This window comes from Danio aesculapii, chromosome 15 (genome assembly GCF_903798145.1).
Source record: "Danio aesculapii chromosome 15, fDanAes4.1, whole genome shotgun sequence".
NCBI classification, from domain to species: Eukaryota; Metazoa; Chordata; class Actinopteri; order Cypriniformes; family Danionidae; genus Danio; species Danio aesculapii.
In genome coordinates, this window is record NC_079449.1 from 23,333,887 (window position 1) to 23,347,407 (window position 13,521).

The 13,521-nt window shown below is 37.6% G+C and overlaps 1 protein-coding gene across 2 annotated transcripts in view; it reads left to right on the forward strand.

The window, feature by feature from the left end:
* Positions 1–13,521, forward strand: part of pafah1b1a (platelet-activating factor acetylhydrolase 1b, regulatory subunit 1a) — a 49,847-nt gene that overhangs the window by 5,529 nt on the left and 30,797 nt on the right. For both annotated transcript variants that reach the window (XM_056473212.1, XM_056473213.1), the window contains exon 2: positions 7,400–7,650. In XM_056473212.1, the coding sequence (XP_056329187.1) occupies positions 7,619–7,650 (32 nt within the window). In that variant the 5' untranslated portion in view covers positions 7,400–7,618. The remainder of the gene's footprint in view (positions 1–7,399; positions 7,651–13,521) is intronic.

Genomic DNA, 13,521 nt, shown 5'->3' on the forward strand with positions numbered 1-13,521 from the left:
AGATGTCTAAAGATATGTCTTCCACTCCATGTAAAAAATCCTACACTTTCTTTTGTTTTGTTTTGACTAAACCTGTTTTTCCAAATATTAAATAAGGAGATGAAAACGAATAGACTATAGAAATCAGAAATAATTAAATAGTTTCAGAGTACTGTGATGAAATGCAGGTTAAGCATATAAATGAAAACGGTCATTATAAAAGACCAGAACGCAGAGTTAAATGTGTTATAGCGTAAATGTAAAGAAGAGACCGTTGTGTCATAAATATTGAACTTTATAATCGGTGAATATGAGGTGGTTTCACTTCCATAATGCGGTATAAATTCATCCCATTTTGGCGTTTTTAATTCTTTTGAAGCCCTATTGACAATGAGAAATGAGTGATTATAGGCGAAAAAGGTGCACTTTAATTTTGAATGGTGACACGCAGTGACAAAGTCATCACCAAATATAAATCAGAGAGAAGAATTTTCTCATACATAGCCTCATTTCAAATGTCAAGGGTTGTAAAATATATATTTATATCGATTCTTTATCAGTCAAGTTAACCAAAAGTTAAAGTCTTAGATGGTCTAAGAAAAAGTAATTACTTTTTTTGGTAAATTATCTATTTTAATGTTTTGTTTAGCAAAGACCAAGCAAGCTAATATGTTACTAAAGGTTACATTTTAATAAAACCGTTAAAAGCAAAGAATGAATGAAATTGGTTATCATTAGAGCTGTTCTTGCTCTTTTTATATCATTAAAATAGCTGCCATCGTCGCACATTTAACTTGTTGTTAAATCCTCCAGTTAATGGGAAAAAGACGTTTGTGCCTATCCTATGTAATGCTTTTGAGCCTTTTGCAAGCCTGCTGGGTTGTCATGACATGGTGATTTTGATTTCTGCTTCTCTGTATTTTTCAGTGATTATCTGAACCGTTGTAATGACAGGCCTGTCAGCATATCAGAGCCTCTTGTGTCGTTCATAGTTCAAGTGGCTCTTAGAAGTGGTAATTTACAGTTGGACATTTAACCCAGCAGGTCAATTACTGATAAAGACTGTTCTCTGGTTTTTACTAATAATACTTGATTTGAAATCTCTTTTACTTTCTCAATTGCTGTTGTTTTTGTCTCGCCCCAGGCTATATGTGGCTCAGTGCAGAATCTATCAGATTTATGTTTTGTAAACGTGTGAATGTCTGAGGGTTTAGTGTTCAGGGCTTGGGAGAGGAATGCTGTGTTGACCACTTGGTCATAATGTGTAGTGCTGTAGACCCCGTATTGCAAGATGTAGGCCTCTAGAGGATTATAGTGTTTCTCCTCAGAAAACAAATGACTCTATAGTCTGGATTAGATCTTTATTAGTCAGTCAAAAAAAAATTTATCCAATATTATATAAAAAATATAATATATATATTTTTAGTACAGAATGATAAAAACGAAATTCACAGTGTGGTTTTATCTTTTTCAATCACACTGTGAGAAGTTATGCTGTGCTATAGGGCTGTCAAATTCGATTTTTATTAAATTTGTGAAATAAATCTGCATGCAAATTTTTTGGTGTCAAGTAGGGCTGTGCAATTTGAGGAAAATATCTAATTGCGATTGCTAACAGCAGAGAGGAGAGGAAACGTCACGCCAACACGTCAAATGGACCACAGTGAGAGAGAGAAATAGAGTTTACTTTCATTTTTTCAATCACAGTGAAATAGGGGCTTCTGCTGTAAGTGTTAGTAAAAGACTGTCCAGTATACACCTATCAGGGTTTGACGCTAACTGTTTTCAGGAGCACATTCGCTGGCTGCTAAGTTGAAAAAAAATTCAGGAGCACATTAAAGAATTTTAGGAGCGCAGTGAAAATGTATAAAATAAATACTGTTTTTTTCCTAATAAATGAACACAAGGAGATCTTTAATAGCAAACGGGTAAAATCTGTTATCTCACTCTGCTGTTGGCTTGGTGCTGCTGAGAGATTGAGTTCCATAAAGTTTGCATATAAAGTAATGCAACAACGCATTCAGTTAACGACATATATTAAAAGCAGAATTCCGGACTTTTTAGGAGATTTAGAAATCCCTGCCCAATGCATTTTTAAATCCCAAATAGAGGACATGTCCGGGAAAAAGAGCATGTATTGTCACCCTAAATAATGAGCTGGTCAGTTTATTTACTAAAAGGCCTTTTCCGCATGTCCTCGCGCTCTCCTCAAAGTTACTAACGTTACCAAAGTCAGAACAGGTACAGTTTTGTGTCCAGCGTGTCTCTTTGGGACTGCGTAACACGTGAGTCTGTTGGGGAAGTGTTTTCAGTTTCTCACAATCTCAGAACCGGGCCACTCGGGTAAAGCCTTGTGTGGAAAGCGCTGGTGTTGAATTGGGTCTCATACTTGATGCGGCACGATATTCCATGACCTAATTGTACGTTTTCTATGAGCCTCGCACACTGTGCAGCTTCGCCGCCATTCGGTGCCTTGCGTTGCTTAGCAACGTATACAAAACAACGTATGTAAAGACCGATTTGCGTGAAATAAACCAGTAGAGATGTGCTGTTGTTGAGAGCGTCCGCGCGTGCTACGGTCGCAATACATTTCCAGCGTAATGCACCAAAACACACATTAAGAAACAGTGCGAGTAACATGTTGCTTCATCAGGACCAAGTGAATTAAGTCATCAATCAAGCTTATTAAAATTTCGCACGTGCGACTAAATAAATTTTCCAGTTCACATGCATCTATTTTTTGTTGCAAATATGAGCGAAATGGTTGCAACAAGCCCTGCCCATGCAGCGAAATTGTGCAGTTTCTGCATTTTTCGGTAGTTGGAGCGATGTAAATACTAGCGCTCGCCTCCCTTGCCATAGTAAGCTACGGCGACATAGCGCATAGTGAGATAATTGACGTCAGTACATAATAGTGATTGAATAATTATGATTATTACTAAACCGAATTGTCCACATCTGCAACACGATGCACCGAAGAAATGATTAATTTTGACAACCTTTGTAGTTGACTTTAACAAGTTGCTCCTCCTATAAGCTGCCTGTGGTGCTTTTTTTTTTTTTTTTTTTTTTTTTTTTTTTTTAAGGTGCTGGTTGTTGTATTTCCTCATTCTACGGCAGCACTTACAAATGACCTGGTTTGGTGTCTGTGACTTTAAAACCAAGATATTCCCATATTACTGACGTGCTGTTGTTCTTTGACATTAATTAGTCTATTAATGCTTCTGAAGCAGCAGATGCCATCACCCACTCGTCTGCGCTTTCCTGTTTGTTTGCTTTACTGTGGGCATTCAGCATAGTTTGGTAGTGCAATTCTGATTGGGCAGAATGAAAGTGTGCTCACTCAATTGGCTAGTAAGACTGTCACACAGATGGCAGTCACGCATTTGCTCTGGGTGGGGGAAGTTAATATACATTCATATCACAGCCTCTCGCGATTTGATTTTGATTAATCGCTCAGCCCTACTGTCAAGAGGCATGTGAGACTAACGTGGTTAGTTTTTGTTTACTTAGGCTACATTCAAACAACTCGGAATTCTGAGTTTTTCTACTTGGAAATAATGCCTAGAGCACTCCTAAATATCGTACATCTGACCCATGAACTCATAGTACTGCGTTCGCTGTGAAAATAAAACTACTTGTATGTTTACCTTCAGGCTTTTGTAGGCGCAGGCGGGAGCGGGAGAAACAATGTATTTTTGGCTGAAGTGGGTCAGAATCTTGCAGGAGCGGGGCTAAAAAATCATCCCATGGAGGTCTCTAGTAGGGCTGCACGATTAATCGAAAAAAGATCACGATCTCGATTCGACCCTACACACGATCTTTATTCAGCTTTTTCTATGATTCAGCCAATTATATTTTCAAGGTCAGGAGAGAAGCAAGGCAGTCGCACAAGTCTTCACAGCAACATTGACACCTTCAAATGGCGTTAAAAGTGTCACATACTGTATAAGGTTTAATTCACCCAAAAATGTCATTTCTGTCTTCATGTAATGTATTTGCGGCCGCGAAATCACACGTGAGCTGAGCACAAGGTGTTTATTTACTTCCGAGAACCCAGCGTGTGCACGCATGATGCCTACTTTAGTGAACAGAACCTGCATAGACTGTAAAAACAGGTTATGAAGTTGTAAATAACGTTCAGTTTGTTGCACAGAGTGATCGTTAGAGGGCCGCGCGGGAAGTTTGATTTGCGTGTATGTGTTTTTTTTCTTACAGTGATGGCAGCCATGAGCTACACTCGGAAGTGAAAGTGAAACCTGTGCGCATATCATTTAAATAATTATATCACATTTTACAGTTATGATTACGACAAACATTTGATGTGTTTTTTTTTTTGTTTTTGTTTTTTATTTCATAGCGAACACAAAGCGTTGTGCATGAAAATAAATGTTTACTGTGTCAGTATAACAACCCTAGCCTATATATAATGTTGAATATAATGCAAGAAGAAATTTGATAATGGCAAAATTCTAATTTTACCAGTAAAAACAAATGATCTAATAATGTTGTCGATAAGACATGTGCTTGTCATCTGTTAAACTTAATAAATCAACTTTATAATTATGAATAGTTCTGTTCTGATGTCATCATTTTGCTGTGAATTAACAAACAGGACATATTGAAAGTCCGTTCACGTCCACCATAATGACTATACAAAATTTAGCATTTTAAGCAACAGTAGACCTACACATAGGCCTAATATTATTGTTGTTTTACCATTTGTTTTAGAATTAATAACAATAATAATAGGCTAATCATATTAACCTTTATTTTTCTTTTACAGAATCGTGAGAAAATCGTGATCTTGATTTTAAGCAAAAAAAAATCGTGATTAACATTTTTGCCAGAATGGTGCAGCCCTAGTCTCTAGTTCACACTCTTTCTGCTGTCAGCATACTTAAAAGTTTATTATTTATGTACACAAAATAGATCTGTGTTTTTGATAAGCAATATGTAATTCTGCTCACCACAGAACCGGCTTCACTGACAAAATGCTCACACAATGTGCAGCCCTACATTTTGGTGACATTAATAGCTTGTTTCCTCTGAGCTGTACAGTGCAGTATGCAATGATTTCTATTTCCACTGTTCAAAGTACCAAAATAGCAGAACATACAATACCACTTTTTGGAGAGCCTTTTTAAGAGTACCTAGTACAACAGTATGGTGCTAAATTGGATTTAGACTCACTGCATATCACTGATTGAACACTAATTACAAAGTCATCACTTGTGCATGTAACAAGCCAGGGGACTGAATACAGAGGATGTGCCGTTGTTTTATACTCAGCTGAAATGTGACACCTTAATATTAATAGTAATAATACAGTGACTGTGTGCAGCGATGAACCCTGGTCAACCAACAATATTTAATGTATCAAATTAAAATATAACAGTGAATAATTATTATTATACCAAATGTTAAAAGACTTAATAGGCAATTTATTTTAAATAACATTTACATCTGGTTTATCTAAAAGTTTGTGACACTTTGGTCCAATCCCAATTCTATTTTTGTACCCCTTCCCCTTGACCCTTGAAACGGAGTGGGAAGAAGAAGGGCTTCAAAATTTACCCCTAAGAAATGGAACGCCACTACAACACCTGCACACGTCATCATATGTCATCACAATCTCTTGCTTCATATGAAATCAGACGATCACATTTGCTGTAGTTATTCCAGTTGCGTCATTTTTTTTCCATTTATCTTCAGGAAATCACTGAAGGCGTGTCATGTTATGACAATATAATGTGGTAATAAGCTCTTAACTGTACTGTGCATTTACAAAATGGCCATATTCATCTATGTAAACAGCATTAACGTTATACTATACAATGTAAAAAGGTCATTCCCAGCCGCTATAGGGCATTCGAGTGTCAGGATGTTGAACACAAATGCGGTTGTGAATATATTAAGACATATGCTTGTTTATTATAAAAATTTGTAATGATGACAAGAAAATACTAATTTGTGGATCTCCTTACTTCCGGGTGCAGTTATGCTGCCGTTGTGGCTGGTGTATTCTGGGAAATTTTCATACCCCTTGGTTTCGAGTGTGGTCCTGAAAAATCTCTGTTCGAAGGGGTATATAGCACTTCCCCTTAGTCCTACGCCTTCAAGCTAAAGAGAATTGAGACAGGGGGAAGGGCTAAGGGGTAGAATTGGGATTGGGCCTTTTATGGGTCTTTTGTTCATATAACACTGTACGGTACGGCTCCACTTGTTAACATCAGTTCATTAAAGTCAAATTAATCTACAAAAGCATTTATTAAGTGATGTTAATTTCTAAACGAATGCCTAATAAGGCATTTAAATCAAAAGTTGTGACTGTTTTATTAAATGAAGTAAATGAGTAATAAATACAGTTGTCTATTTAAGTAACTTTAATATGTAACCAATATCTCACTGTTGGTTTTAATGTGTTAATATTTACTAATGAAACCTTACTTTTAAATTGTTACCAATCATCCTATTGCCATTTTTATTCATTTATTTTTACTCTGAACCTGTATATACAATAACGCAATACACTAACAGGTGTATTAACATAAATATAAAAATATATAAATATAATATAAATCAATAATGTGCTAATACTGTGTATCGTGATAAAAGCTTCAGCAATTAATCGCAACTAGAACATTTAATGGCAAAAGTCTAGCCACATACTAATATGCAAGAACAGGATCTGCTGTATGTCCTCTATTGTTGTTCACAGGGCTGTTCATATGTCATATCTAAAACAAGTGGAAAGCGAGAGATGTGTTGCCTCCTCGTTCTTTTTGCATGCGGTTGCCAAGTTTATTTAATTTTTTTCCCTAAATCATGAAATATCAGGGAATTTGTCATTGGAAATTCCACTTTCAATGTTGACATTAGTTATCATGAAGTAGAAGTTTGATTGTATGGCCCTCCCCTTATCTATACTAGCTTAAGGCAAGTTGTCAGTTTACACTTTAATAAATCTGGATATTGTATTGTGACGCATGCATCATCCACTGCACAGTGCTCACTCTTTTAGCTGAGAGAAATCCACTAGCCTGCTTGTTACTGTAGTAACTGCAGTGCAAAAGTAGGTTGATGCTAAAATCTGGGTCAGCGGTCCCTTTTACATGTGTTCAGAGCTCCTGACAGGGGCAGCAGGAGTCCATAACAAAACGCTCCTCATAGCAGCCGATAGGGTGGACTGAATGCAGGCTAGAATGAGATGTGTGCTGGGGGAAATAAATAGAGCAGATGGAACACCTGAGGAAATGTGTGTTAGCCCCCCTAAAGCTGCTGTCTGAGGAACAGGGTCAGTAGCATATTTCTGGTGTTGTTTAAAGCATGTATGGCCACTAATATATCTGGATTGCTCTTATTTGCATTCAACCAGGTGTGTATTGGTCCCTGATGAATATGTCTCTTTCCTCCACAGATGCAGAGACCATCTGGTTGGTAGATGCCTGCAGGCTGTCAATGTGTGGTGTTCCTGGAGACTGTCTTTAAGGAGAAGTGTTTGGGGTGAGCCGCTGACCGCCCTGCGAGCCGGACCCGGCGTCCTATCTCTGATCTCCTGCCAAGGAGACAGCAGTTGCTGCACACTCTACACCTGACCCCCATCCCCACCCCGTCCTGTCTCGTCCCTGCTGCCAACATGGTGCTGTCACAGAGGCAACGTGACGAGCTGTAAGTTTACAAACATACCGAAACCGTCTCACACACAGAACTGTAAAAGATCCTAGTAAACACATTAGTGCATTTATCAATCTGTGAGAGATATTGTAATCTTTTGCTGCTTATACCTCTTTACGCTTTAGACTTCAGCGAAGGACAGTATGGATTTATCAGGCACTTTGCTAATTGAAAAGATCGCTGGTTCACTGTCACACGGAATCGATGAGCAGGTCTAGACAAAGCCTTGACATAACCTTTTTGTGTCTTGTCAGGATTTTGTAGTCAAGGTTTGAACTGATGTGGGTTTTCATCTTGTCACTGAAAAAGACCTGTCTTTTAGTTTGGTTAAGTTGTCTTACAGCTGTGTGAAGATAAATCTGTCCTGAGGTCCAGCACACAGCGTAATTAACCTTCGAACGTGCACATGTTGGACAGATAAGAGCTTTAATTATCAGTATGAGATTAAAACAAGTTGACTGTTTAAATTAGTTTGCCGTAGCTCTATGGAATGGGCTGTGACTTTGCTCTCTGTGAACAACCTACTGAAAACCTGGTTTACTGGTACTCTAATACTAGATAAGCCGAAAGTAGGAGAAATGAAGTTAACATGCTCTACTGAATGTTTGTGCATTCATCTATTTTCGAGTATCATTACCTTTAGCTTTCCATTGTGCTAATACTGTACTATAAACCTGGTTTGTGGGGCATGTGGAAGTATTGTGGTTTCAGATTGAGTCTTTGTACTTCTCTTTGATTATCTTTTGATTATCTTGTAAATCTCTTTAATTATGAAGGCATTGAGGCTGGTCAAGTTTGAGAAGCAACTTTTTAGGTCCAATTTACAGCTGGTTTAAGGAACAAAAGCTGCTGTTTTCTGCATCATTTTTTTATTGTGTCTTTTCCCATGTGTATGCAAGTTCTGCAAACTTTAGCAATATTACATAAAAACATCTGAAAAATCAGGAAAGGACTCAACTGGATTGAATAAAAAAACCATTTTGGAAATGTCTCATTCATCCATCTGTAATCTGATAAACTGAAATGCTTAAGACTATTAGGTGTAATCAGGGCTATAATGTTCCATTCAAATTTGGATCTTACTTTAATGGCAATATTGAATTTTCCCCCTTGATTTATGCATGTCTTGTTTTTCTTTTGGAATGCTGAATGTTATTTAGGGTTAACAAAGGCAAAACTGCAGTACTGCTGAAAGGATGTAAACTTTTCCACCCTGCATAAATTCACGAGCATGAATGTGAATACTGCTTTCAGACTGGCAGCAAATACTGGTAGAAAACCAGGGGGCATCTTGACGCATTACTGCTGAATTCATTAGCACAATAGCAGAGGGGAAATGGAGGCAGTGACAAGCTGACCGCCTGTCTGAACAGTTTATTTTCCTCTTTGACTGATTTCATACAGATCACATGAATGGCATTTGAGTTGTTCAAGTTTAGTTTTTTTTTTCAATGCATAGAGCTTAGCAGCTGGCTGTAGAGAAATGAAACTTGAACCCTTTTTAAAACCGTTTTCTGGGAATGTGGAGTTTGGGTCGTGTTTTTGTTCTCTGCCCTCTCTGTATGCTTGGTTTATTCATGAAATTATTGCTTCTTTAGTTTAAATGGATTTGCTTGCCTAAATTTGATCAAATGTAGGAGAAATGTCTGTTAATTTAAGAACTTTCAGGATTTCTGGTGATGTTTATCTTGGTCATATGGTTGCACAACATCTTACAAAGGTTATATATAGTTACAAAGTCATAATGGAGTCAGTCATACAAGAGCACATTGTGTTTGTGCGCTGAACACTTGGCAGAGTGAAGCCTGTGAGGGTTTGTTTTAAAAATAAACATGCAGCACACTACTGGATAGACACAAGGTGTTGGTATAAGAGGGATGTGGGTATTTATGATGGAAGGATGGCTGTTCTCATGTTAACAGGGTCTTTGGAGTCATTGCTCTCCTGGAGCGAGAGTTTAACTCTCTCTGTGTGAGATCATGGGTCAGACCGATCCTCCTATATGAGCTAAATATGTTGTTGACTCTGCAGTTGAGAGTGAATGTGGCTTGCTCCAGGCTGTGTCTATTTGATTGTGGAGCTTGTATCTTGTTATAGATCTTCCCTTCTTTTGGCCTTGGGATTTTATTCTAATTAAACTTATTTGCAAGTTAATTGGGAAATGCATTATCTACTCATAGCTGATGCCTAAATAATGCTTTTTCTTAGCCCGCACAGCAATTTCAAAATTACCTTGGCACTGAAATGTATCGTTCATATGAGATTCAGCAGGGTTTAGCAATTATTTTGTTTTCCAGAATATTAGTCTTTAATTAATGTTGTTTATTATCTGAAACATGCTGATTTGTATTCCAGAGCAACTTGTGGTAATATAATCAGTCAAGCTAACTGCAAAATGACGTATTTATTTATTTATTTATTTATTTATTTATTTATTTATTTATTTAAGCCAGTCAGTAGAGTTTATAGCTAAATATTTAGCAGTGTTTGCATGTCCTTTACTGCATAGAATTAATTAAAATATAAGTAAAATAACATTCATTACAAATTGTTTTAAAAAGAAGCATTTAAATAGTTTTGCAATTTGTGCATTTTATTTTTTTTTCTTCAGTTGAATAAAACCTTCCATTTTATTCATTTCATCATTGAAGATTTCTTAAAATACTGTAAAAATCTCATTCTCGTGAACCCAATCTCATGTCTCATCTCGTCTCGTGGAGTAAGCGTCTCATCACACCCCTAGTGCGTATGTATATGTATGTGTGTTGTATGTGCATAATGCCTGTAACAAATGAACATCTGAACACAAAGTCTCTACAGGGACACTCTAGCCTTAAATATATATATATATATTAGGGATGCTCAAAATAATCAATTAACCGTTAACCGAAAGGGTGCGTTTGTAACCGATTAATGCTATCAGTTAAACGATTAAAATCATAATTTTATATATTTTTAGTTTGGCTGCATAAGGGGCCGATTGAATGCGCCTTTGCGTTAAGAGGGGCATCTTTTGCACGCGGCTCATCCCAGAGCAGCAGTTTGTGTTGTCAAGACAACTACAGAGAACTTTTAAAGAGCATGGTTTCCGCTACATTCATTCTTCCATGGCGGGGACCAAAATGCATCTCGCCACGGCTACATTACCCATTCAAAACATTCAGTTATTGTTGTTGTTTTTAATAGCGGATTATAATCGCACCAAAACGTATTAAAAGGTAAGTGAATTATAACAGCGCAAACTTTTCTGTAACAGTATAGTGCTGTGCGCTGTCTGTTTAATTCTTTGGCGTTACGTGCTGACTGACTGACTGACAGGTGCGCGATGCGTGAGGCCAGCAAACACAACGAAGCGTTTAGTTAAGATGAACACAGTTTCTATAGTTATACTTTATTTATAGATAAAGTATGAGTCTGCATATAATCACTCTATCTTGCTGGAGTTTATAGCCGTTTCACTTTACTTCAGGACGCATTAACACCGCTCTGAAGGTCTAATGGCTGTTTTAAGTTATCCAGAGCTGTATGAATTTACAAATCTTGAATATCACAATAGTATTAAATATTACAACTGTAACAACACAGACAGCAACACTTATGCACAATCGATACCCAGCTGATTCAGTCGTTTCATAAGAGGACCGCGCTTCTTCTCTTCTTTTTTCCTTGTCAACATAAAAAGGCAGGTGCGCCTCGCGTTTTTGGAATGAAAAAAGCTTGTTAGCTGTGTCGGCCACTTGTTCAACTGCAAGACATACTTAACTAGCGGGACGATAACTTATAACCCGTGGCTACAGACACATTTGCCAAAGAAGCCAAATGGAAGAAGAATATTGCTGTTTGAAACAGACGTGTTGATACCAAACCAGCGCTGATGTTGACCTGGATCTGCGTCATAAACGCAACAAATAGGCTTTACCTTTTATTTTACAGCATATAAAGCATGTATGCACATTAATGCAATATCATATTTAAACAACAAAACTGTTTACAAAAAGTCAACATATGCGCGCGTTGTTGTCTTTTCATCATGCAGCGCGCGCACTTGAACCGCGAGGGAGAGAGAGGAAACCAAGACATAATCTTTAAAATAATGATTTCTATTAAAAATGTAAAAAGGTTTTGTGATTATAATAAAAACAGCGGGGCATTAAATCATGCATATTTTCCATGGAGCGAGCGATTTGAGGAAGTCTGCTATTTTTATTTGACGGAAGACAAAAATATGATTGGAAAAAAACAGCCTATGCCGGTTATTAAAAATAATCAGTCAGTGTTTTCGATTTGTAATATAAATTAATTATTTAAGTGGAAAATAATTTAGGGCAGTCCTATTTATTTTATTCATTTTATTTAGTTTATTCTGCTCTTCTGTGCTAAACACTGCAGGTGCGTGAAAATGCTCTGTTGTCTTGTTCTATTATTAATATGCTAGCATATAAAAATAAATCAGTATTTTAAAATGCAATATTTAATGTGTCAGACACAAAATAGACACGTCAATTTGTTTAATATAAAATTAATAGTAATTTGACCAGTTAACCGTTAATAACCGATTAATGAGCGGCGGTTGTCGGTTAGCAAAATTAACCGAAATGAGCATCCCTAATATATATATATATATATATATCAACCAGAAATTTATGGTGTCATTCATGGGTTTAGTAGTGTGTTCTGCTGTAGATGTGGCAGGTGTGTGCAGGCCTGTTCTCTGGAGACCACCTCTCTACCTCATCCTAAAACATAGCGGCTTTGCCAGACCCTAGTGGGCTCTGATGGAGCTGCTGCCAGCCAATCAGCAGGAATCCCATCAGCAGTATGGATTTAGTCTGCAAACTGGCACACAGAGGAGGTGACGGCCCTTCTGCTGCATTTAAGGGGATTCACCCATCGGCTTAGATGCTACCTCAGCATCCCTCGAGTCAGTCTAGACTGCAGAGTGAGATTTATTATGTTATTACAGGGGACTAAAATATAGTAATTGAAATGGCAAAAAAGTGGGCTGTTAAGAAGGTTTAGACATTGGGTTGCGTTTGAATGGCAATTTTGTGGTTGTTTATGATTTAAGGTATTTTTGAGGAGGAGCTGAGCAAAGCTTTACATGCATAATACATGCATTAGTGGCACATGCAGTCAGAGATTACCATGCCAGTCAACACTCCTTTATACTGGCAAAGGAATGTCAATGTATAATCTAAAGCTTCCACTTGAAAGAGTGCGGAAATCTCTCTGGTCCTGTTGGAAGGTCCGGTTGTGTGTGTGTGCGTGTGCGCGCACGTGCACGCACGCATACGTGAAATTTTGCCATAGCCCAGGGCCTTATTCAAATGACTAAACAAAAACACAGCTTTAGCACTAAGACCCCACTCTGCTTGGCGTCTTAAGGGGTGTGGCCTCTGCAGAGCAGCCCCAATCTCATTAACGCTTCTGTCAAAGGGACTGTGCATGTGTGTATGTGAGACAGCTGGCTCAACACTCCCATGCTGCGTGCACACGCACTTCCAATTGCATGTGCCCTTTACACACACTGACTCAAGGTCTGCTGTCTCTGAACTGGCAGAACATGAAGCATTTGCAATTAACCTACATTCATAATCAGGCTGCGGATATGAAGAATCAATGTAATTTGCGATTTATTGTTCTTGAGTTGCAAAAGATATTTTTTGCTATATAACAATTCACTAGAGAAATGACTTTTTTTTTTTTTTTTTTTTTTTTTTTTTATAAATGTTTGTATTGTAATTTGGCTAATTGCACTATTTCAGATCACTTTCGTGGTTCCATTTCTATTAAGCGTTCAGCCCTTATGGCTATAGGACTGTCACCAGAATGATTTCTAGAGAAATAAAATAGCCCTTTCTGACA